Source organism: Zootoca vivipara, chromosome 14 (genome assembly GCF_963506605.1).
Source record: "Zootoca vivipara chromosome 14, rZooViv1.1, whole genome shotgun sequence".
Lineage (NCBI taxonomy): Eukaryota > Metazoa > Chordata > Lepidosauria > Squamata > Lacertidae > Zootoca > Zootoca vivipara.
Window position 1 is genome coordinate 38,721,228 of NC_083289.1, and position 26,622 is coordinate 38,747,849.

The following is a 26,622-nucleotide window of genomic DNA, read 5'->3' on the forward strand; positions in this document are numbered from 1 at the left end:
GCGGGATGGTAAGCACAAGAGTGTAAGCCCCGAGATTCCTTTAACGGAATACTTCTATATGGAGCAAACGGAGGTGAGGGTAGGCATCCGTGTGCCACCCCCTCTACCAACCGATTAACCAACCAAAAGCCTAACCGCCAACCTAACAAGTTGTGACAATTTGCTAGCGCAGTAGGCGAAAACCAAGAGGCAAAGCCAATCAGCCAATTGGAAAAATTCCTACTGACCCCTGAATACAGGCGGCCCCGAAGGCAATAGCAATGTCGTGCTAACCTGCAAGAAAGAAAGGGCGGGTGGGAGGGGTTCAAACGCCAGGCAAAAATGTGACTAGAAAATGGTGGACGCAGCTTTAAGAGGGGCCCCAACAACCAATCAGATCCCAGGGATTTGCATACGCACGCCCCCCATTACTCAGCATGAGCTGTGGCCTTACACAAACCAAACCCTAAGCTAAATTTCTTAACAGCCCTACCACAATCCGCTTTATATTGTATGATATAAAGCGCTTTGTAAGCATACAAGAGTCCTCCTGGATCAGGGCAAAGGCCCTGCTGGTTCAACAACCGGTCTCACAGTGTCCAAGCAGATGCCAATGGGAGGCCTTCAATCAGGACCTGAGTGCAGTAACATCTGCCCCACTTGGCAGTCAGAGGCATATATACACCTTTAGACCAGAGGTGGGGAAACTCAGACCCAGGAGCAGAAAGTCGTCCGTCCCCCCGTCCCCTGTCTTCTCCATCTGGCCCTGAAGATTTCCCCAGACCCCACCCCTTACTGGCCCTCTTTGCCCCCCAAATGTTTAGCCTTGTTTTTGAACCCTGCTCATGGCTATTGGTTGCCTAGATAGAGGGGTGGTGAATAGAACCCAGAACTCAGCTTACTGTGCAAAGGTAAAATTGGCGTGTGTTGTTCTGCCCCTTTTTGCCTCAAGCTCCAACCACCACTGGCATGGGGCCCTAAAATATTTGCCAAAAGGAGAACGCGGCCCCCAAGCAGAAAACTTGAATGCCCGACTTCTGGTTGAAGCCAGTTAGGAATCTGTAATGCAGGGTTACAACTGCTCCAGCCAATGATCTCAGTGATTGAGCTGGGGGAATAAGAGCTCAGCCAGTCCTCCAGGTATCATGGACCCAAATGGCCCAGGGCTTTGCATATTAACATAAACCTGTGTGCCAATTCTGTGGCAGTCAATTAATAATAGTTATTTAATAACAGCGATAATGGCCATGATGATGATGATGATGGGAAGGAGAAGAACAAAAATGAAGACCAAAGCCTAATGTTTGAAAAACAGGTATCTGATCCTTTTGGTGTTATACATCTTCATAGAATCATAGAATCGTAGAGTTGGAAGAGACCACAAGGGTCATCCAGTCCAACCCCCTGCCAAGCAGGGAAGAGGTTCTATCTGGAAGAGGTGTTTTCAAATGGATAAGTAGGGAGATAAGGAACAAGGAGGCAGAAGGAAGGAAAAGGAGTAAGAAGGGATGCTGATACGTTTTGTGTCTTTACAAAACAAGGGGTCCAAGTCCCATGTTACAGCAGTTGTTCTTTTGGGACAATGTGGCAGTAATCAAGGCACCCATATGCCATTAGCTGTGTACAAGACAGTCCCTCAAATATATCTCACTCATTCTGAAAATGCTAGTTCTGCTACCTAGTCTTGGCATATGAGACACAGCAATATCTCCTAGGCCATTAAACTAGTTGTGTAAGTTGCTCCAGATATGCACAACTGTCTGAGATGTTCTGAGAACTCTGTATCATCAAAACCTGCAATGGGGTTCAGGGAGCGGTTCTACCTGAAGCACGCAGCAGTGAAAGTTCTTGTCGAAGCACTTGCAAACCACAAGTGGAAAACTTAACAATAAATAGCAGCCCTTGCAGCTGTTACGTGCAGCAAATCAAAGGAAAGCTGAAAACATCACAAGGATTGCAACTCAAGAGAAGCTCAAGAAAAACGCTGCACTTTTCCCAGGCTTCCCCTGAGGTTCTGCAAGCGCTGTCCAATCCTTTCCAAAATCCAACCCATAATAGACAATTACTTTGGTGGATAGTATCTTTTGGTAGCGCATGACACAATCAAGCTATATTGCTGACAAGTTATGGGAGTGTGCACTTGTGGAAGGAAAGACTATTACTCTGGTGTGACATGACATTCTTATCAGCTCTGAACATTAAAGAGATATTTACAGGCACATAGTAAAACAAATTCTGCAGTGTATCCTTATTGCATTCAAATGTCAATTATGCAAGCACATGAGAGAAACCCTGTTAGATCAGACACTCCACTGGTTGCCCTAGGCAACTGCAGAAAGAAAGGGATGCAGGCACTAGCCTCATCCATTAGCCGCGTGACTAAAGGGTACTTGTTGTGTGCATGTAGGCCTGCAAGTTTGGGGTTCTTTGCTGCCTGCAAGCTGCCTTGGAGTCATTTGAATGAAAGGTGGTTCAAGAATGTTTAAAATAAACAAACACTATCAAATCCTGGAGGCTCTACATGACAGTCAGGACTGTAAACCATACCTAAAGGCAGACCTGTTTAGGGAAGTTTAGAGCCAGGTGGCACTGTGGGTTAAACCACTGAGCCTAGGGCTTTCTGATCAGAAGGCCAGCGGTTCGAATCCCTGTGACGGGGTGAGCTCCCATTGCTTGGTCCCTGCTCCTGCCAACCTAGCAGTTCGAAAGCACGTCAAAATGCAAGTAGATAAATAGGAACCGCTACAGCAGGAAGGTAAACGACGTTTCCATGTGCTGCTCTGGTTCACCAGAAGTGGCTTTGTCATGCTGGCCACATGACCTGGAAGCTATACGCCGGCTCCCTCGGCAATAATGCGAGATAAGCAACCCCAGACCTTTAGGGAAGTTTTAAATCTGTGATATTTGATGTATTGTAATGTTTGTTGGAAGCCGCCCAGAGTGGCAGGGGAAGCCCAGCCAGATGGGCGGGGTATAAATTATTATTATTATTATTATTATTATTATTATTATTATTATTATTATTATATAAACCACTTGACAGATTTCTCATCTATGAATTTTGACTAAAGGCATCTAAGCAAGTGACCATCACTACATTGGAAGTAGACTTCTACCAAGTCAGACCATTGGCACATCTAGCTTAGTGCAGCCTACTCTGATTGGCAGCAACTCTGTCTAAGCCCACTCTGAAGATACCAAGGACTGAACTTGGGTTTTGCCTGCAAGGGAGATTAGCGGTATCTATAAAACTGAGCTACAGTAGCACATTCCTTACACTGATTATGCATTCTGTGTGATGGCGCAATGTTGCATTTTGGGGTTGTGACTTTCTTTGGTCTGTCCCAAAAGAATTTCATAAACTAAGCCCCATCCTCTCTTAATTTGCTTAAAGGCATCTGAGCTGGTGGTCATTGTTAGATCTTGTGGCAGTGAATTCCATAAACTGATTATGCACTGTGTGATTATGCAGTGGTGTGTTTATGAGATTATGTGTTGTGACTTCCTTTGAACTGCCCTGAATCTGCCACCAGTCACTTTCATAGCCTGACCCTGAATATGATGAGAGAGGGAGGAAAACTTATCTTTCTACTTCCTTCACACCACCCATAATTTATCCATTTCAACCATGTCTTCCCTTACTCACCATCTTCCTTTCTGCAAATATATTTTATTGCACTTTCCTGACATAACAATAAACTTAATAAGCATAGATTTGTGTACAATGAGTTTGAGTCATAAGCGTCTTAAATGTATCAGAATTTTATGCACTCAGCTTACATAACAGACTTTTCCCTTCAACAATTCCTCCTTTTTGCTGTATTACAATACAGACCTCCCCTCACACACACACCCCAAAATATATGGGATTTCAGTGGGTGAAAATTACAGGGGGGGCTCCTTTACGGATGATCTGAAAGGAAACTAGATATCTATAAATTGATCTTCTGTTCCTGCATCCTCTATCTAGTCTACTACAGTGTGTTAACCTCTCAAACAATGCCAGCTGTCACATTCTGTCAAAACCTGAACTGTATATCCTGATCTGGTTTTCTGATCCTGTGAGCTGAGATTGATAAAGAAAGAGAGCCCAGAGTGCTTTGAGGAAGATGGTCCAAATCCCTAGGAATTTTGGGTTGCTCTTTTCTTAAGCTTTTTCCAGCTTTCTGGTATCTTTTTTGAGAAGGGAGGGCACTATCAGATTTGTGCATGGTATTCAAAATGTGCCTATAGCACAGATTGGTAGGAAGACTTCACAATACAGTGGTACCTCGGGTTAAGAACTTAATTCGTCCTGGAGGTCCGTTCTTAACCTGAAACTGCTCTTAACCTGAGGCAACACTTTAGCTAATGGGGCCTCCTGCTGCCGCCGCACGATTTTTGTTCTCATCCTGAAGGAAAGTTCTTAATCCGAGGTACTATTTCTGGGTTAGCGGAGTCTGTAACCTGAAGCGTCTGTAACCCGAGGTACCATTGTACTGTGGTAGGTTTGTTCACAGGTAACACAGGTGTTCCCTACAAGTGTACGTACAAGTGTTTGTGTGAAAGTCTACACCTTTTTATGCGCACAGCTCATCTGTCATGTACAAAGGGACATAGCCTGTACACTCACTGAACTTAATGTATGAAAACCCCTCATTTTACTTTCAACCCCCTTCTTAATCAGCCCTAGCCTGGAATTTGCCTTCCTCCGTTCCACAAATAAAGTGGATACTTTCGTTGTTCTATCTAACTGTGATGCCAAATTTCTTTCCTGGTTTGCAAACACATGCTCAGCCCACATCAGTGTATGTATGAATTTAGGGTTCCCACCTTTTTCACCGCTTATTTCCTTAGGTTGAACCTCACTTGCCGTTCTTCTGACAATGCACCCAGTTGGGGGATAGCTTTTGAGAAAGAACTCTGTGCAGACTGAATAATGTTACGCCTGCCACGTTAAACAAAGTCAAAATCACATGCCAATCGTGTATTTTGTTGTACAGTATACTAAATAACTGGAGAATTAAGGAAGTGCCAGAAATACACAAACAAACAAATGTGGGGATGAAGCTGCAGTCCTGTGCATACTTTCCTGGGAGTAAGCCCCCACTGGATTAAATATGACTGACTTTAAAGGAAGAGCATGCTGTAAGGTTGAATTCTATGCCTACTTACCTGGGAGCAAGTCCCACTGGACAAAAGTAGGCTTACTTCTGAGTAGGCATGCTTAGGATGAACTACACTCTTAACATGAATAACATCGCAATATTATAACTGGATTAAGGAACGATGGGAGAAAATCAATTGGTTTAGGATAGATGGAAAGGGGAATAAAAATTATAAGAATAATGAATGGGTTAATGACAGATGTGGCTACAATAAGTAGGAGCCTTTTTTCTTTAATTTACAATACATCATTATTTGTGACTTGAGGCTCTTGCGGATTAGCCTTATACCTTCTTTTATTATCATTTACTGTTTTTTAACAGTGATTACTGGAAACAGAATAGGTGTGAAGTTTAAAATGTGCCTGTTGACTACTGTAATTATTCACTGGTAAGTCTGGGACGCGGGTGGCACTGTGGGTTAAACTACAGAGCCTAGGGCTTGCTGATCAGAAAGTCGGTGGTTCGAATCCCCGCGACGGTGTGAGCTCCCGTTGCTCAGTCCCAGCTCCTGCCAACCTAGCAGTTCGAAAGCACATCACATCAAAGTGCAAGTAGATAAATAGGTACCGCTACAGCGGGAAGGTAAACGGCGTTTCCGTGTGCTGCTCTGGTTCGCCAGAAGCGGCTTTGTCATGCTGGCCACATGACCTGGAAGCTGTACGATGGCTCCCTTGGCCAATAACGCGAGATGAGCACCGCAACCCCAGAGTCGGTCACGACTGGACCTAATGCTCAGGGGTCCCTTTACCTTTACCTTTAAGTCTGGTTTGAGGGAGTGTTCAGATTTGAAAACTAAATAGTTGCATTCCAAAGACCCAATATAAGTTTGCAAAAGAAAATTGGGGATATTTCTGGTTGGAAATGGGGCCCTATAGACTAGAGATGGGTGAGCTTCCCAAAACATACTCCCTCAAGTAATAATTCCTCCATTATTTGGAGCAGGGAAAAGTGATGAATGAGCAAAGTCAGAGGAGGAGATTTCACTTATGTGGGGTTTTTCCCTCTGACCTGAGATGCTCCATTACCTCTTAGAGAACAGAGGGAAGCCTTATTAGGGTCAAAACAGCAAAACTTCTCCGGTTTGAAATTCAATCTGAGCCAGAGAAGAATTAGGAAGGGGTGGCATTGGCCTCACTTCTACACTGAGATGGACTTCATTAAGCCCCTAAAGGTCACTGTCTTCTTCTTCTTCTTCTTCTTCTTCTTCTTCTTCTTCGTCTTCGTCTTCGTCTTCGTCTTCGTCTTCGTCTTCTTCGTCTTCTCCCAGGCCTGGCTCAGGAGACTTTCCCTAGCATCTCTAAAGAAGGTAAATACTGAAAGCTAAAGATTGAAAGGTCAAGGCAATAAATATATTGTCTGTTTGGATTAAGTTGTCCATAGAATGACACTCTGCCCTTTGCTAGACCCACCATGGACATTTCAGAGACGAAAAGGGCAACACAGAAAGCAAAGCAGGATCCCCTTTGGCTATCAGGATACCAGGAGAACTTTTGCACTTGTGCATTTGGGGACTTCATATTGTGGTATACAACACGTGTCATATAGCATAAAGGGTCATCATCATTGGGCATCCTAGGAAGGGGCCCACTGGCAATCAGCAGAACCTTCTGGCCCTCCTGTTCCTTCCTGCTGTCACCACCAGTTTCCTTGCCAAGACTGAGTGAACAAGGAGGGGCAGGAGCGTGAAGAAGTCACAGCAGCCTCCCATCACCTCCCTCTTTCCTTCTAGGAATCCATGGTGACAGTGGTAAGGAGGGGCAGCCACAGGGGGCAACCTACCAAATATTGCCCCCCTCCAAAAAAAACAAACCCTTGCAACCTGATACAGAGCTGATTCTCTCACGCCAATTTGGCAAACAATGGTTTGTATTTATGTGTAGCAGAGTGGGGAACTGAGGGCCACATGCCTTCTGTGCAACATTCCAAGGGCCACATGGCAGTGGAGGGCAGGGCCAAAGTCGAAGGGGGGGTTAACAAATGTAAACTCTATCTTTGTGCAGTGGATTAGTTTCAGCACACACTCACATATTCCAGTCCAGCTAGGCAAAAAACTCAGGAGGTGTGCAATGGGGTCAGTGAAGGGTGTGGCAGAGAGTTTCAGGGGCCAGATAGAGAGGATTGGAGGGCCACATTTGGCCCCCAGCCCTGAGGTTCCCCACCTCCGGTGCATGAAAACCAGGTGGTCAGACAATTACATTTCTTGGTCCACTTAAAAATTGGGATTATTTGATTGATTGTATGGTTTAAACCAGGCATCCCCAAACTGCGGCCCTCCAGATGTTTTGGGCTACAACTCCCATGATCCCTAGCTAACAGGACCAGTGGTCGGGGAAGGTGGGAATTGTAGTCCAAAACATCTGGAGGGCCGAAGTTTGGGGATGCCTGGTTTAAACATTTGCCTCCTGCCTTTTTTATCTCAAAGGATGGGCCTCGAAGGGCGTTCAAGGTTGCTGACAAAGTAAATTAGAGTTCTTGGCAAAGTCCAATATGAACCGACTAAACTGCATGTCCTGGATGTACATGTGCAAAGCTTATTGTGATGAATATAGGTCAGAATGGAAACCTCTGCCTTCTGACAATCTCTAGACAATACTGAGCTACAGTACATGCACCAAGGAGCTACATTCAACTACATTATACACATAGGCACATAAAAATCAAAAGGCCTACCTTTGTCATGTTCCTTAATTTCAGTGGGCCTACTTTGAGTAAAACTTAGTCAAATGTCACCCCAGTGGTCAGCCTAAGAATAAGACAGCTTGCTGTGTACCTATTCCTGCATTAAGCAGGAGGTTGAACTAAAAAGGCAGATTTACGGGATGCATTCCAAACTTTTAACCCATCATGCTGGGGGTGGGGCGCTGGATAGGGTGGAAGTCTCCCACTGCCCAGCACAGCTCTGCCAGCCCTTGCCCACAGAAGTGAAATTAGTGTTGCTCCACATGCATGAAACTCCCTGTTCCACCTGCTGAAAGGGCAGGGGGCTGGAAGTAACTGGAAAAACCAGAAGTGGGATTTTCTTCTTTCCTCACCACTTTCATTATTCTATTTTGATGCATTTTCAAATCATGGTTAAGATTCTGTTCAACTTTCATTAACTTTAATATGCTTTCTTTTTCCTCCCCTTTCCATTTTCAGTTGCAGTTCATTTTGACTCCTTGGCAGGTATATTGCAGTGTCAACATATTGCCTTGCTTTGTTTTGTTTCTAGACTATATGCATGCCCCAAAACCACACCTTTCATCGTCTTCCTGATGTATCGGTATGACAATAAAATAAAATAAGGATGCTTTAGAAATTCAGCTTCTGCAAATTCTGGGCCAAAATCACCCAATGCACTGCATTTCCTCTATTTCAGGGAACCACAGGTTCCTGTGGCCTCTTCATCTACCTGTGCATCCCTCTCTTCAATTCATGGCCTAATTAGGCTTGAAAACAGCCTGATATTTGGTTCTGAAGCGAGACTATTTCAAACCTAATTATTGTGGAAGGTAGTGGCTGTTTTTTGGGGGGGGTGAGGGGGGGTGAGGGTTTCAGCTAGGTAGGGAGATTTTATCATGATGATGATTTTATTTTTATTTTTTTGCAATTTAATAAGGAAAAGGGGATGCAGTTAAAAGTACATGAACATCTGCAAATATCAAGGATTTCAGCAATACAAAATTTATGTGAGTAGCAGCTTCAAACCAAAAGGATTACATCACTGAACAAGCCCCCCATCATATGCCTCAAAGAGGCATCCTTAGCAGTACACATCCAATATCTATCTGTATTCAGCAGTTGCTTCCTACATAAATTCTGTGGAATCCAATATACTCTAAATAATAATTGGATCAATCTCAATTTCAGGTACTAGGAAACATTCCATATGGATTCTAAAGCAAATTTCCATTGTTTAGGCTGTATAATTCCTTGTTCCACACATCCCTGTTGTACAAGTTCCTGAATTCCCACCAAAATCCATAAAGCATTTATAAACAATGGTTATGGGTTTAGTTTTCTGTAAAAATATAATCCAATAATTCCCCCCACACACAGTTTTTAAGATGCCAATTGCACTTAAAACAGATAAGCCGTAGGCAGTGCTTGTTTTAAAGGAGGGGAAGGGTTCCAGTACTCACCATGAAGTTGTTAAAGTGAGTGCCAGACTTTCAACCTTTTTTAAAGGGGGGGGCTAGTACTGCATACCCTTGAATACCCCCAGGGGGGAAAAGCACTGGATAGGAAGGGATAACCCATTGCAGTGTCCTGTGAATCCTGTTTCCACCCAAAATGCCACCGGTGGCAATTAGATCTGCAAAGAGCCTCCTAGCAATATTCACACCTAATGGCTGGGGGCGTGAGGAGTGAGAGTCTGGGGTTGTGTGGGTGAGAGGAAAATAGATAATAAATGAATTGCTGTGTCTTTTATGTGACAACTAGCAGGACCCGGCCACGTGTTGCTGTGGCCCAGTCAGGGCCCCTATAACTCAGTGGAGAATGGTAAGATACCCCTCCCTCTGTTGTCCCCAGGGAGTGTTGGCCCCTCCCCCTGTTTCTCCATACCTTGGCCCCCACCCTTGGAAAAGGAACTGTCTGAGTCATGTATTATAGTCATTGGCCAGTAGATGGCACTGTGTTGAGTTCCTTAAAATTGGCTTTTACCTGCCTCAGGTGTGACATCTGTCTAAGCAAACTGTATAAGATCCTTTGCATATTTGCATGTGATGTTGTGTCAAAATTTTAATGCAATCAGTCAAGCGGTTTCGGTGAAAAGTGGAGACACGCAAACATGGTTGGTTTACCTTTATATATATATTGATGGATAAGAGAGAGAGAGAGAGAGAGAGAGAGAGAGAGAGAGAGAGAGAGAGAAGCCCTCCAGATATAATTAAACTCCCACTCCTATCAGGCCCAGCCAGAATAGCCAATGGTCAGGGGTGATGGGAATAAAAGCCCAACAATATCATTAGAGGGCACCATGTTGGCTACCCCTAATGTGCATGGATGTGCGCAAAAGAGAATGTGGGGGCAGCCTCACTATTTTTTGCATTGTACCTGCACACTTCTGCATTAGCCCCAACTACCACAGGCATGTGGTCCCTTGAAAGCTTCCCAGAATCCCAGCTCTGCTTTACTGATTTTGGAACTTTGCCATCTGCTGGATTACGAAATGCAGTAATGTACAAAATAAAAGGCAGGTTTCCATTCAAGGCAAATGTAAAAAGTTGTACTGCTTCTATCTCTGCCCACACAGAAAACCATGCTTGTGTAGATGCAAGGACATACACACCCAACGACACACTGAAAACTGAACATGCATAATTCCCATCTCAACTGGCTAAACCAGTTTGGCATGGAAGGGAGTAATACTGCTACCAGTGTCCAGGGATTTAGAGCAAGCTAGGCTTTCAAATACAAAGAAATATTTATTTGAGGGCGGTGGGTGGGGGACTGAAGGGAAGGGAAGGGAAAGGGTTGTGTGGTGAGAGAAGTGTTGTGATCTGGGAGAAAATATCAAATTATTGAGTGGGTAGGAAATGAGAGGAATCGGACAGTAGGCAGAGGTTAGGGAGGAAAGGAATATGGGTGGGAAAGGTATAAAGTGAAGCCTGACCACGACCCAACCCAACTGCATGTAATTTGAAAACAAAAGCATGATATTATGCATCAATAGTAGTCAATGTGTTGTCCTGCAGATGTTGTTGGACTACAGTTCCCATCAGGCCCTGTCAGTGTGACCAATGGCCAGGGATGATATGAGATGTAGTCCAAAACAGCTGGATGACACCATGTTGGCTACTCCTGTTCTACCTGTCATCGTCAGTCGAACCATACATGTGGTATGTAAGAAAAACCCACCAAACAGGTTGCAGTCATTTCTCATTTCATAAGACGTACCTCTTCAACAAGCATGTACCTCCATGTTCCAAAATGGCCTTTAGCTATTATGCAATTCCATCTCCAAAAATGCCTGCCCATGATCTTGTGACTCAATTGCACATTCCACATACGTTTTAACCAACAGGCACCTACTGCCAACCAACTTAAGACAGATGCAGATAAAGCCTAAGGTCAATGGCTTCAAGCAGGGAGCTGCATCCCATTTGCAGAACCCACTCTCACAACATCACAACCCACCTTCATCACAAACGCCGACAATCACCAATTCCAACCACAAGGACTTGTATGGGAAAGTGTTCATATTACGCTTCAAAGACTGACACCATTTGAGATTTCTTATTCTCGGGTGGAGGGGAGTATTTGTTAAGAAACTGCATGGAACAACTTTGACAGTATCAGCAAAACAACCCTCCCCTCCCCCAACATAAAACCTTTCAAGAGGTCCCGAAAAGCTAATGAATAATTGCCCAAATAAGCATTTTGCCACTTGCCATTTGCCATAAATACATTCAAGAGCAATTTCCAATTTTTTAAAAAAGAACCCAGTGCACGGAGGGTCTAAACACTCATGTCAAATTTTTGATCTCATGACCTTCCATTTATATTCTTGCCTGAGATATTCTTGGAAGTTGAATAACACCAAGTGGGCTGGAGCACTCATTGCCAGCCACCATTCTTTTGTACTGCTCCATCTTCTCTCCAAATGCATTAATTTATTTAAAATGCTTCTCTCCCCCCCCCCTCCAAATGCACTTTTCTTGCTTGCATTTTCTGATAGGGGGGAAAAATGGCATGGAAGCTTTTGTTGGATGAAACGGAAACTTGGCTATTAGAAACTTTCTCCTACTTTAGGCATAAATACATTCAAGCATCGTTGCTGAACTGTCAAAAAAAATATGCAGTCTTCTAAGACATTTCCAAGTGTTAGATTGATGTAATCATGTAAATACTTTTCTCCAGCAGTTGTTTTGCCCAAACGTGGCAATCAATGGCAAGCATACCAACATATAAATGAGAAGGTCCTGATCCTTCAAAAGGTTTAATGCATGCCCAAATCCTACTTCCCTCTCCTCCCGCTGCCGAAACACGAATGCAGTCCTATATGTACTTACCTATGAGTAAATCTTACTGAATTTGGCCAGACTTACTTCTGAGTAGGCATGCGTAGGACTGCCCTGCCAGACACATTTTTCATCCTTATAATGGGGGACAGAGAATATCCCCCACCAATATCCCCCAACAATCCGGCAGAGAAAGCAGCAGCAAGATCTGTCCACATGAAGATCTCAGGGTATAATATCCTCATTTTTAAAGTACGATTTATACACTGAAGATGCACAGCAGCACATCATAAACCTTTCCACTGCCTGGGGGATATCTCTACATTACTTCAGCTCTGGCACTCCCAGCAAATATCCTCCTTTGAGCCAAAATCCATAATCCTTCTTTTGACAACTTTGCAAAGTGCTGAGTCCTCTGTTAATTCTGGCTTTGGCAGCAGCTGACTCCTTGGGAGCCAGCCCCATCAACTATGTCCTTCCTACTCAGAGTAGACCAACTGAAAGGAATGTGCCCATTAGTCATGTCTGCTGATTTCAATGGGCCTACTCAGAGTAGGACTAGCAGTGGGTGCAACCTACGGAGACCTACTTCCAAATGAATCTGCTGCATGAGGGTTCCCCCCCACACACACACACACACTTTTGTCCTTCTGAGGTGAAGCATAAAACCAAGAACCAACTATTGCATAAAGGTTTCGAGATAAACTCTTTCAGAAGGGGATGGAAGTATTGGGGGCGGAGGAACAAGAGCCGAACAAACAAAAAGTGAAATCCAGACTCTGAAAGCATTTGCTGGCTGCCAAGGCACAGCCTTTACTGCTATCGAATTCGGTGACAAGGCAATAAAAGATCCTTTCTCCTTGGCAAGGACCCGTTTCCTGGCTCCCACAGTTGTAAACATCTCTGACCGTGACCAAGCAAAAACAAAGACAATGCAACTCACGCAAGTTGTTTGCAGGAGGTCTTGTTTCCATGTTCTCATAGTGCTGCACGTGGACCACAATGTTGAGATCTCGTTCCATGTGATCTGTTGTGCAGGGAGCTTCTGGTCTCATAACATCAGCAAGAGCCCTAAAAAATGGCGGGAAAGGGGAAAGAATTAGATACAGCCTTCCATAAAACCTTTGGCGCTCTCTCTCTCTATCCCTCTCTCTCTCCCTCCCTCCCTCTCTCTCCTGCTCTGAAACAACAACAACAACAACAACAACAACAACAACAACAACAACAACAAACAACAACAACAACAACAATAATTTATTATTTATACCCCGCCTATCTGGCTGGGTTTCCCCAGCCGCTCTGGGCAGCTTCCAACAGAAAAATGAAATGAAATAATCTATTACACATTAAAAGCCTCCCTAAACAGGGCTGCCTTCAGATGTCTTCTAAAAATCTGGTAGCTGTTTTTTCTCTTTGACATCTGATGGGAGGGCATTCCACAGGGCGGGCGCCACCACCAAGAAGGCCCTCTGCCTGGTTCCCTGCAACTTGGCTTCTCGCAACAAGGGAACCACCAGAAGGCCCTCGGTACTGGACCTCAGTGTCCGGGCAGAATGATGGGGGTGGAGACGCTCCTTCAGGTATACTGGACCGAGGCCATTTAGGGCTTTAAAGGTCAGCACCAACACTTTGAACTGTGCTCGGAAACGTACTGGGAGCCAATGTAGATCTTTCAAGACTGGTGTTATGTGGTCTCAGCGGGCATTCCCAGTCACCGGTCTAGCTGCTATTTGTAGTTTCCAGGTCACCTTCAAAGGTAGCCCCACATAGAGCGCATTGCAGTAGTCCAAGCGGGAGATAACTAGAGCATGCACTACTCTGGCGAGACAGTCTGCAGGCAGGTAGGGTCTCAGCCTGCGTACCAGATGGAGCTGATAGACAGCTGCCCTGGACACAGAATGCCCTGGAAATAGACTCTCAAATTTTTATTTTGGTAGATCCCTTCCCGCTAACAGCAAACTTTGTGTGCCCATGCCAACAGGACCAAAGCCCAAACTAAACCACTAAAAACAAAATGGAGGTATCAACCAACTTGGGTGCCTCCTGGGATACGAGAAATACAAAAGAAAAACTAAATGTTTTTTTTTAAAAAAAAAATCCTTTAAAAAATGACACACAGTGAAGACTAAGGGTGCTCAGTCAACTCCAGGAGATATGGGATTATGGAAAAGAAAACCAGAGAAACAGTAGAATGTCATGCTTGAGGAGTTCACACATGGCTGGAACCCTGGACAGGAACATTCATATTTGATTTGGAAGATATACTGCAACAGTTTTTGGCGGCTACAACTTGTTATCAGGGCAGTGGAAGCTTCTTTTGGGAATGTTCATTTCTGCAGTGAGGACTCAGGGAAAGAATCCATGAACACCCACATTTTCCAAATGCTACTTCTGTCTGTTTTGTGGATTTGCTGGAGGTGAAGACACTTTTGGATGAGGCCGACTCCCAAGACTTCCAAGCGAAGGTAGAATATACCACCTTCACACTGATTTGATTTCATGTCGTCACCTGAAGCTGTATCTTCCCCTCATTCTAGATTCTCGTGGGTTTGTTTATAAAGCACCCAGAAGCATTGCCTCCAGTAGAATTTCTCCATATTTCACGCCACTTTCTGCTCACAGAAACGGGCGAGATGTTCTCCAATTTCACCACCTGCAGCAACTTTGACGCAGCTGGCAAAGTTGGGCAAACTCTGCAGGCACAAGGATGGGCAAATCCATCCATTTCAGTTTCTCCGGGGCTTCACATTTCCTCAGTTCAGTTCTCCACAATTCTGCATCAGTTTGCTCCCCACCCACCCAAAAAAAACCTCAAGGAAATTCACCAACACTTTTGTGCAAATTTCTCCTGATATACACGTTTTTGTTTGCCGTTTTGCCAAATACACACATCTTTGCAAAGCAACTTTCCCTAACATGATCCATCTGAGTATGGTATTTTCAGTATCGTATGCACACTTTGCCCCAGTGTATACCTAGTTGTACATATTGGTTGCAACATCTGCAGAAGTGTGAATTTCCAAAGATGGATGTGTTTGAGTCCATGTATTGTTTCAGAAAGAAAGTGCTAGTTAGGATAGGTTTGCCTTTAAAATCAAATTTCTCCCCCATTCCTAGTTGGGAATAAATCACTTTGGGCAGCCAATAATAATAATAATAATAATAATAATAATAATAATAATAATAATAATAATAATATTTTTTTATTTATACCCCGCCCATCTGGCTGGGTTTCCCCAGCCACTCTGGGCGGCTTCCAACAGAAAAATAAAACACAGTAATCTATTAAACATTAAAACCCTCCCTGAACAGGGCTGCCTTCAGATGTCTTCTAAAAGTCTGGTAGTTGTTTTCCTCTTTGACATCTGTTGGGAGGGCATTCCACAGGGCAGGCGGCACCACCAAGAAGGCCCTCTGCCTAGTTCCCTGCAACTTGGCTTCTCGCAATGAGAGAACCGCCAGAAGGCCCTCGGTGCTGGACCTCAGTGTCTGGGCAGAATGGTGGAGGTGGAGACGCTCCTTCAGGTATACTGGACTGAGGCCATTTAGGGCTTTAAAGGTCAGCACCAACACTTTGAATTGTGCTCGGAAACGTACTGAGAGCCAATGTAGTTCTTTCAAGACCGGTGTTATGTGTTCCCCCCCCCCCAAGATTACAACTAAATGAAAACCAGTCCTGCAATATGGCAGGAGAAAGGAATGAGCATGTGGTTGCCCAGAAATATATATCAATTTAAAAAATGGCTCATGTATTTCTCCTGCCATACTCCAGCACTCGTGGAAATTGATAAAATGAGCATCTCATCAGAACGTGTCCTGGTCCTGCAGGGCTCCTTTGGTCTGATCAGCCTAAGATGGAATCCAACATGGTGGCTACAGCTTTGCTGAGACCCATCAGGTGTGGCCTCGCAACACACCTGTGGGTCCTGACCCACTGACTGGAGACCTATGATTTAAACCTGTGGATCCCCCCAAAAAATTACCAGGTCCGCTAAGAGGCAAGCAGGTAGCAAGAGGGCACTGGAGATGTAAATAACTACCAGACTTTGAAAAGCTGTTATCACTGGATCAGGTTCATCAGGTTTGTTGAATTAATTACATGAAATAGTTTTAAATGGATTTTGAATAAATGTGAATTGATTGTGACTGTTTGGGATTTTATTGTGTTATTTTCTCCCTTTGTGGGTCATGCAGACTGCTGTTCTGGTTATGCTTTATATAGGGTAGGGGGCACTGGGGGTGGATTTATAGAACCAAGGGGCAATGCCCCCCCCAAAAAAAAGCTTTAGGAACCACTGATTTAAACCACCATGCCAGGGTCCCTGGTCTGGCTGGGCCCTTCTAGGTAGCATAGATTATATAACCACTAACCAAGTCTGGATGCTACTGGCAGAAACGTGCAGCAAAAAGGGGAGGAGAAAATTAATCCAGATATTATTTTTTTTACTCTCAGACTGTTGGAAGTCTCTTTTAATGTGCATGGCAAGCTAATTACACATGATACTCAGTGATTCTTGACTGTGGGGCAGTATTATGTCATTTAAATGTCAGATGGATTTCTGATCTCCAGGTTCTTTTTATTAAGAAAAAAATAGAGAGGAGAGGGTTGTGCTTGCTTGATCCAGTTAAAAAAAGAAGAAGGAGAAAGATTCGTAAGAGCAGGTAGCCAGAATGAGTTTGGGCATTTTGAAATGACACTTCAATAAGAAGCAAATCTTCAAGACCCGCCACTGCAGAGCTGGCCTACATAGCAGAGGAAAAACTCGCAGCTAGGAAAGATCCCAAAGAGCTGTGTACATTAATAGGCTCCTAAGAGGGGAATATTATCCCAATACAGCCTCAAGTTATAGACTGATCCTGAATAATCCACAAAAAGCACACACACATACACACTACGCAGATCCAGTCAGTTCAGAGAGGATTTTTGATACAGGCAAAATGGCCAAAGCTTAAGGTAGCTGCATATATTTTACAAAAATGCTGGAGACGGCTGCGTGCTGGGAGAGGAAGGCAGGAAGCAGAAATGTGGCAAATCTAAGGCTCCTCCACATGACCTGTTTATTGAGCATTCATCTTGATTCTTTGCTTCCCAAGGCTGTTGTATGACAAGCACCATTTCCTCCTGAATTCCTCTTGGTTTCTTTGAGTGATGGTTATACACCTTCCCATTAACCGTTCACCCCACACTTTTTTATTACATTTACATCCTACTCTTTTTCTCCAGTGAACTCAAAGCAGTGTACATGGTTCTCCCCCTTCCTTATTTAATCCCCACAACAACCCTGTGAGGTAGGTTGTGCTGAGCGGAAGTGACTGGCCCAAGGTCACCCAGTGAGCTTCATGGCCAAAGTGGAGATTTGAGCCACTACTCCGCACCTGCTCTGTTTGCAATGCATTTTGGAGCATCTCCCCATCACGTTTCTAAGCAGAAGATAGGCAGGAGTTATTGTTGTTGTTTTTAGTTGATTTATTGCACTGGGACAACAGAGAGCTTTAATCCATTTTTATTGTGCAATCCTCTTCAGCTTTAGAAACCTTAGTAACAATAACTGCATTACTCAGTTTTGGAGAAACAAAAAACCTCCAACAGTGGGAGAATGGCTGGAGAAAACTTGGAAGAATGTCTTGTTCATTGAGCTAACATACAATAGGAATCCAATATGTGCAATATGTCTTGGCTACATTAGCAACAGCACTCCCAGCTTGAACACTGGAAACAGAACAAGCTTGCAGATTGGGGAGTTGAGACAAGGAGGTCATTGCAGCCTAGCAGAAGACCACTTGCAGTTACCCCACACAATACAATTCCCGCAAGAAACCCAAATAGCATGGGCAGCATCAAAATGTGTGGCTGCTTCTTGTAACCCAAACACATGCATATGAGTGGCCATAGACTCCCAGCCAAGTGTGACATGTGTAGAATATCCACCTTTTAGATGCCGTCTGCGGAGGCATTTCCTGCAACAATATCTCGGCTTGTTCCTCGGGAATTAATTCATGGGCTTTTAAACTAGGAGCTTTGTTGTTTGCTGCTAATATTCATAGTCACTGTGCTACACTGGCTTGCAATCAAGTTAGAGAATCTATTGCAGCAATGGGGAATTTCCCGTCAGCTCTCATCATCACTGGCAATTGGGCAACACCAAAAGGACCACAAGCTCCCCGTCCCTGCAGGAGCTTCCTGCACTCAATCAGAAGCTGCGGAAGCTGCGTTCGACATTCGGCTTCTGAAAAACATTCGCAAAACTGGAACACTCACTGCCAGGTTTGTACCGTTCAGGAGCCAATTTGTTCGGGAGCCAAGCCGTTTGAATACCAAGGTATCACTGTCATTTATTTAATTTTAGGTGGTAGATGCTATGCAAGTTTTATGTTACCCCAAACCAACTCCCCCTCCTCTCTTTCCTCTCCCCCCACCCCCACCATCAGGGATGGGGCGAGACATTGCTCCTCCTTAGGCAGCAAAGTCTGCTGTTGCTACACCCCACTCCTGTTTTGATTGATTGATTGATTGATTGATATACCACTTAATGGCCAAATGGGTTTCTATGTGGTCTTCAAAACATAAAAACCATTTCCACTAACATTGAAACAAACAAGGGTAATTAAAAAACACCATGAAACAAACCTATTAAAATATAAACATCCACAATTAAAATATGCAATAAAACAATGTAATTTTTAAAAGCCCAACCATTAAAACAGGAGGCTCAGGTCAAGGGAATGCTTGTGTAAATGCGTGCTTCTTCCAAAGCCAGCAGAATACCAAGGCAGATTCTCTCACCGCTGTCACTTTCACTCATCCCCTCCTCACTTTCACCACCACCACTGTGCTAACTTTTGAACCATTTTTCTGGCAGCAGCCCTGGTGGCTTCTCTGCCTGAAGGGGGTCCCGTGAGCCCTGTTCAGTAGCCGTGCCTAAGTAGAAGGGCAGCAGCAACAGCAATGACCTGTGAGTTAAGTGAGCAGGAGCCCAGGGGATGCTAATCACAAACATCAACGCAACGCAATGCTTGGTGGCAACCAACCTGGATGGAATTAAAAGAGGATTAGACAAATTCATGGTTTGCTAGTTCGTAGCCACCATGGCTATGTTCTGCCTTCACTGTTGGAGGCAGTATGTCCCTGAATACCAGCTGGTGAGAATCCTAAGTGAGCAGGGTGCTGTTGTGCTCATGTCCCTGCTTGTGGGCCATTGGCCTGATCCAGCAGGTTTCTATTCTGTTCTTACGAATGAGGCCATTGCCTTGGTTTGCTGCATGAAAGTGCAGTACCTATGCCTGAGTTTTGCTTAACATCCCACCTGATGAATAGTTTTGGAGAAGTTTGGTCCCTATTTTGGGACAGTTTGACTGGTATTGTCTGACTATTGATCGGGGTGGAATTATGGTGGAGAGAGTGAACGATTCTTAAACACGCTTGCAATTCTGGTGTACAGATTGATCCATGCACCAGCCACCCAATTCCCCATCTGTTGTGTTTATTCTGCAAGAGCTTCAACTTCCCTCCCAAGCTCCTGAAACAGTTCATTGCTTCTGTCATGTCCAAATGGACTTCCTCGTTCTCTTATCGCAGATCGCCACTAAGACAATCTTTCAGCTGCTGCAAGGAGGAAAGTGCCACTGAAGTCAACTTCTGAGTAAGCATGCACATGATTGAGCTAAAAGGACCGCTTATCGCAGTTCACAGCTAAAGTTCCATTATTAAATTCCTGTTATTAAAGTTTCTTATTTTAATGCTACTTTTCTGAGCAAGGGTAAACATTGATTTCAAATCAACCACAGGCCAATCTTGGACGTTGATTGATTTTTATTCCTGCTGCTTACTGGGAGGAAATATAAGAAGAGCCTGTTTGATCAGGTCAAAGTCCCATTTAGTCCAGCAATTTATTCTCCCAGAGGCCAGCTATATGCCTCTCCTGGCCCACCCAGCTAAGGAAGGCATGTGTTTGATAGTTCAGTCTTCATTGACAAAACAAGCATTTACAGCAACTCCTACAGTGCTCCAGATGTGTGCGTACACACACACACACACACACACACACACACACACACACACACACACGTCTAGTGACAAGACGACTGTCCCTCAGATCTGCACCCTGAGGAGCAGTTGCACCAAAAGGTTGCCCTCTTCTCTGCCAGTTTATATACCCTGCCCAGACAGGTTGCACACCTGCAACCTCAGACTTTTTTGGCATGGAAGTTGTCCCACCTCAAGCCCCTTCTGGTTCTAGGAGACAGTAGGGCAGGGAAAGGTGAGCAGCCTACTGACCCATCTGTCACTGGAACAGCCTCTGCGTCTTCCACCACATTCCACGTGCCTTCCTCCATCTCAGAATGCTCTGATTCTTCCTCCTTCCCCTCCCCCTGCCCTTGCTCCTGCCTTGTGATGGGTGCCAAACCCCATAAATTGCTGGTCCCCTCTGCTGGGTCAATCTCCTAGCTCCTTGCCTCTGTCACACACTTTGTGGAGCCCTGTAAGTCTCTGACAATGCCTGTGAGAAGCCCACAAGCTGGACTTGGGTGCAGAAGCCATCTCCCCACTAGTGATTCCCAGCAACAGCTTTTCAGAGGCATATTGCCTCTGGCAGTGAAGGTAGAACACATTCATCATGGCTAGTAGGCACTGATCGCCTGCAAAACGTTACAAGACTCCAAATCAAAATGTTTGCTTTGCCATGAAGCTCCCTACGGAGCCTTGGGCAGGTTGCTTTCCTTCAGCCCAGTCTACCTCCTAAAGTTCTTGTCTAGATCGTTGATTACGCATGGGATGGGATTTTTAAAGCACCAAGCAGCTCTTCAGACACATTTCCTCTGGACCCTAGTAGGATGAAGTTAGGAACCTCGGAAGTTGCTTTATACAGAGTCAGACCACTGGACCCAGTATTGTCTACACTGACTGGCAACAGCTCTCCGGGGTTTCAGATTGAGGTCTCTCCCAGTCCCATCTGGAGATGTTGGGGATTGAACCCAGGACCTTCGGCGTGCAAAGCAGGTACTCTGCCACTGAGCTCATCACTAAAACCATTTACTTATTTCAGTGACTAACAAAACAGAGATACTACATCCTTGTAACAAAACATTTTGGCTTGTGCCTTCCTCAGATGCTCTGATGCGAGTCAAAAGGTTCTGCAGTCAAGGTGGCAGAACACTGAGGGTGCATTTGCTGCAGCTGTGTGATGTAACATCCTACAGGTTGAGGCCATGTGATGTTATAGCATCAACTCTATAGATTCAGGTGTTTTCTCTGTTGGGTGGTATTTTACCCAACGTAATTCTAGGCTGCATCAATGTAAGGATGGTGTCCATATCAGGAGAAGTAGTGATAGCCCTCTATTCTCCTATGGTATGATGTCACCTGTAACTTGTTAAGGGTGCTAACATTTGCTAGGAGACCCCTGGTCCCTTCCCAGAGCTACAAGTCCCAAAGTTCCCTGGGAAGAAGGATTAACCACTCTGAGAACTGTAGCTTTGTGAAGGGAATAGGTGTCTCTTAGGAACTCTCAGAACCCTTAACAAACTACAGTTCCCAAGATTCGTCGGGTGGAGCCATGACTGTTTAAAGTGGTAGCAGAGTGCTTAAAATGTGACCTAGTCCCATGGGACAAGCTGGAGTATTTAACTTCTCTCCCCCAAAATCTTTGGGCCACACAAAATGAATGAGGTGAAGTAGATGGAAGAGCCAGATAGAACAGCAAAGGGAATATTAACATAGCCATGGATACAATATTTTTGTCCCCAACAGTGGAGTTAGGTACTTTTACAATCTTGACTTAATGGTCAAATGGGAACTCCTCTTTAGAAGATAATGTGTGTTGCTTAATTTCTTTCTCCTTGTGGTACACCAGCACTGCTCATTCAGGCTGAGCATTGCCCTGGGACATCTGCCCCAAAGTGATGCCTTGATGGACACCAGTATTTGTCCCTCTCCTGTATTGAAAATGTGTAACATTCCTGTTTTACTTAATTACAATGAATTCCCGGTGGCAAGTGTCCTATTCCTTCCTAAGCTCATTGGATAATTGTCCCCTGAATGTACTCCCCACCCCCACCAGAAATCTTTAAAGTCTTCCTACCTGGTTATTTTTCATGAATATATACCAAGCAGGCATCTGATTCTGCCCCTTCCCACATTTCATTCTCTTTTCATCAACTGCTTCTGGTCTGAAGTTTGGAGACCCAGGTAACGAAAGAGCACTGTGGGAGTTCAAATATCATGAACTAATCTGCTACTAATAGAGGACCTTGCTGAGGACTAGCCATTTAATCTTGACAGGTGCTGGCCAGAAGGGGTTTGAAACATGTCCCTTTACGAATCCCATCCGTTAGCTTAAGTAGCAAGATCACACCAGAAACTTTCGTACCACTGTTAGATGAGCAACAGGGAGTTGAGGGATTATGATTTCTGTAAGTGAACACCATACAGCTTCCCTCCTTCAATAGCATTTGAAACAGGCAAGACGTTTAAGTTTGGATGAGGATCAATGAGAAAGGTAATTATAAGCACCTTCACTAAGGAATGAGGAGTATTGGGAGTTACTGTGGACCCCTTTGCAGCCCAGCGATGACTCGTGGAATAATTCCAGCAGTTGCAAGTGCATAGAGATGTGCCAGGAAAACTTGTCAATAGGGGACCCCAGTTGCTTTGCAGAAGTTTCAGCCCAGAGAATTGCTCCTGAGCAAACATTAATGAACAATTTGTACATATAGGCTATAACTGTGTCTATTGACCAGTAGCAGCTTTCCAAGTCTCAAGCAGAAAAGGACCTGTGGTCCTGTTTAAAGAAACAACCCGGGGTCCCTTTTAACTAGATATACTAAGGTTCAAACACAGAACCTTCTGCATGCATTCCATAAGCTATTGGCTCATCCAAAAATGGTACATTCATTGGACACGTTTTCCTATGTATATTTGTCCTTGAGAATCACTCCGGCAACCATCTCACTGCTGAAGTGTCCTCAATCCCAGCTGCTCTGTTGCATGAATAAACTAGCAGTTTAGGGTATGCAATGTCTGTCATATATATATGGCAACTTTATAGAATAAGCACATACACAAAAAGGCAGCTGTCCCCAAGGAAGCTTTGCTAGTAGGAAGAAGATAGGTGAGAAGGGAAAGAGAAGTGTGGCAAAAGCAATAAAGGGGGAAATGGGCCAAATGCATGGAATTCTAGAGACCTAAGAGTTTATCTGTAGAAAAGCCATGAGTTCAGCATCACCGATAAGCAGCCATCCAAATTCTGCAAAAAAAGAGAGCACCTTTCATGAAGGAGAAACCCTCACCTCCTGAAATACTCTATTCCTATGTTTTTATCACCAGGACATACTTCCTAATGTTTAGTTGCCATTCTCTTTGCTAGGATGTGAATCTGTTGGTTTGAGTCCTATACTCTAGATTAACAGGGGATGAATTAGCCCCATCTCTCTCAGATATTTGAAGACTGCTATTTATAATGCCTAATCTTCCCCTTTCCGGGATATTTAGACTTCCTCAAGGTTGGGAAAAGATGTTGGGGGAAGGCAGGCAGAAGTTAAGCATGGGATTTGTATAGATGATGGATTTTAAGGAGGAAGTTGAAGAGGAACATAGGAAGGTGCCTTATACCGAGTCAGACCATTGGTCCATCTAGCTCAGTGCCATCTGCACTGACTGGCAGCAGCTCTCTGGGGTTTCAGGAAGGGGATTTTTCCCAGCCTCACCTGGAGATGCTGGGGATTGAACCCGTGTCCTTCTGCATGCAAAGGCACTGAGCTATGGTCCTTCCCTGGGTAGCTCCATCTAAAGAACCTGAGAGAGAGAGTTCCAAGCATAACAGACCCACAAGGGGAAATAGGTGGAGTTGCTTGGAGGCTCCTGCTTCCCTGCAGACAATCTTTGCATGGAACTGAACGTCTGAACGATGAGCACATGCACTTGCCACAAATTAACGAGAGGCAAACAATCACTTCCCCTTCCTAGCTCAGAGGTTGTCCTGCTCAATGTTGCCGTGTCACCTTTTCAGCATACCTGTCCATGTAGACACGATAGAAGCAGAGGCAGGGGGGAAGTGGGGTGCCCAAACCTCTGCCAAGATTCGAGGGGCAGAGGACAGAATGGAATCTCACTCTCCACCTGCCTTCATTTAGTGGCTGAGCCGTCTCAAGCCCAGGAGGGCGTTTTTTTGGATACCCCTCCACTTGTAAACCTGGATTCCCAGCGTGTTGGGTTGCCTGAGAATTCCTGTGCTCTGCTGCTCTCCTCCTTGGTAGTAAAAATGATCACCCATCAGCCAGTTTATAAATAGCAAATAATTGCTAGTGAAAGAACGGGTGATGCATTCTGAATCCTATTTTGGGTGTCTTGTTGCAGGGGGAGGCTGTTAATCACAAAGCAATAGCAGGATCTTGGACAAGGAGATGTTCCAGGTGCAGAGTCCATGGGAGGGGAAAGGAGGAGACCAGGAAGAGATGAGGAACCAGGCTACCTTTGAGTTAAAACTTTACAGAGCAAAACAGCCCTGTCCATCTGAAGGCATCCTGGCAACTCCAGCCTTCATCTTGAAAGTTCCCCTGGCTATGCTGGGATCAATTTAATAGAGCTATTTGCTATTGCTGCTGCTGCTGCCTCTCTCTTTTTTTGCAATTGTTTTTATTTTATCTGCAAATGTCTTTCCCCATCTGTTTTGCTTTCATGTGTTGGGGATTAGCATAATGAATCAGACAAACCGAATGATTTGACAAACGGGCTGGGTCTTTGATTATCTACTGTTGACACAATTTGGGGGGAGTGTGTGCATGTGTGTGTGTTTAGAATGGCAGGGAGAGGCAGCCAAAAGTGGGATTGTGCCCACTTGCCTGATTGCCAGCTTGTGGTTAGAGCAGCACCCATCAGCTTAATTTGCCATTGTGTGTGTGTTATATTTGATCTGAAACAGCCAGTTACTTGATAGATGCAAAGCATACAACACAGCACAGAGACGCCAGCCCATCTCCTAATTGACAAGTTAGATATTATATGAACCTCTGTCTCATCAAGACCCTCAGTCTGGGGTCCTTCTCTGCAATCTCCCTGCTGTGCTTCATCCTTTCAGTGTTAGGGAGCAGGTCCTGTTTCTCAGGTGTGGAGGCTCAAGCACCTGCGAGCTGAGATTGTGCCCGCTTTGTACCTGGAAACCAAGGAGATGCTCAAATGAAGATTGTGTGAGAGAGAGAGACAGTGTTTACAAGCCACTGCGGAGAAGTTTGCCCTGTAAGCGCAACAGTTGGAAAGCGGTGGGGAGAGAGAGAAAGAGAGAGTGTGTGTTACCGGCAGACCTCGCAAGCCGAGTTAAACGCCACATTTGTTATTTTATTTTTACTGTTGCTGCGCTTCTCCGTCATGAGTGAGCTTCTGTGCGCGCGCGCCCCTCACCCAATCTTTTCACTATCTGGAGCTGCTCGGCCGCCGCTGCGCCAAGACATGTGCGTTAATCCCCGTGCAAGCATTTGGCTAACACACCAGGGGGTGGCTACTGGTTCTTACATGCCCCGTCGAGGGCGAGAGAGGGCACCAGCACGCCCTGAAGAAAGTGGGGAGGTGGGGGGGGGACTCCAGAGACGGTGGTTTTGTAGTCATGGCTTTTAAGGCCAGCGGGAGTTCTTTCTTAGGCTCAACACGCGCACAGAGACTCGGGCAGGTGGCCGCCTCTGTGCTCGGGTTGAGTTCGCGGGTCGTCAGCCCCCACCACACAACATCCGTAGAAAGGTGGTTAAGTCTCGCCTTACCTGGACATGTGTTCCCTCTGAGGTCGATGCGCTTTCTCCAGCCCCAGTTTGGTGAAGATGCCCACCAATACCATGACAGCCACCACCCCGCAGATGATGTAGACGATGAGGTTGGTTTTATCTCGGGTGGGGTCGTGGGAAGGGTCGACGGGGCGGTTGGGCGTCTTGCGCCCGTTCAGCCAGGGGGGCTTGATGTAGTTGGTGCAGATATCCTGATCCAAGCGGCCCTTCCGGTACTTGCAGCAGAAGCGAAAGCCACAAGTGCCGCAACAGAAAGGGTATTCCCGGACGCTGCAATTGAACGACGGGTCCCACTGGCCCATCACGTCGTAGTAGCCCCTGCATTCCTCCGGGGTCGGGGGCGGCTCCGAGGCGTCGACGTGCTGCTCCCCTTCTCGGCTCTGGTTCCCCCCGGAGAGCATCACGATGCTGCCCAAGTGCTGCCCGGCTTTTTCCTGCGCCCGGCACAAAAGGGTGAGGAGGTCCGCCACCAAGTAGCCCAAGAACAGCCGGAGGAAGCCCTTCATCCTTCTCAGCGCCAGCCCGGGCGAGCTGAGGCTGTCTCCGCCGCCGCCGCCGCAACTCAAGCCGCTCGACGCTGCTGCGATGCGCCAAGAACTGCACATAAAGGGGGCTCTCGGGCAACCGCGGGGAGCCCGCTCGCCTGGCAGCCCGCGCGGGGTTTCAGCACCGTGGACAGCTCCGTGGCTTTCAGCGCGCTGGGAAGCTCCTAGCGGCCGCGCAGCTTTGCAGGGCCGCCTCTGCCGAGCATGCGGAGCTGGGGGGGGGGCGGGGTGCCAGTCCCA

The 26,622-nt window shown here is 45.5% G+C and overlaps 1 protein-coding gene across 1 annotated transcript in view; it reads right to left on the reverse strand.

The window, feature by feature from the left end:
• SHISA9 (shisa family member 9) overlaps positions 1-26,343 on the reverse strand; it is a 239,471-nt gene extending 213,128 nt beyond the window's left edge. Inside the window, exons 1-2 of the mRNA XM_060282542.1 lie at positions 25,817-26,343; positions 13,014-13,141 (exon numbers count right to left, since the gene is read on the reverse strand). Of these exons, the coding sequence (XP_060138525.1) occupies positions 13,014-13,141; positions 25,817-26,343 (655 nt within the window). The remainder of the gene's footprint in view (positions 1-13,013; positions 13,142-25,816) is intronic.
• Positions 26,344-26,622: the final 279 nt, after the last annotated feature.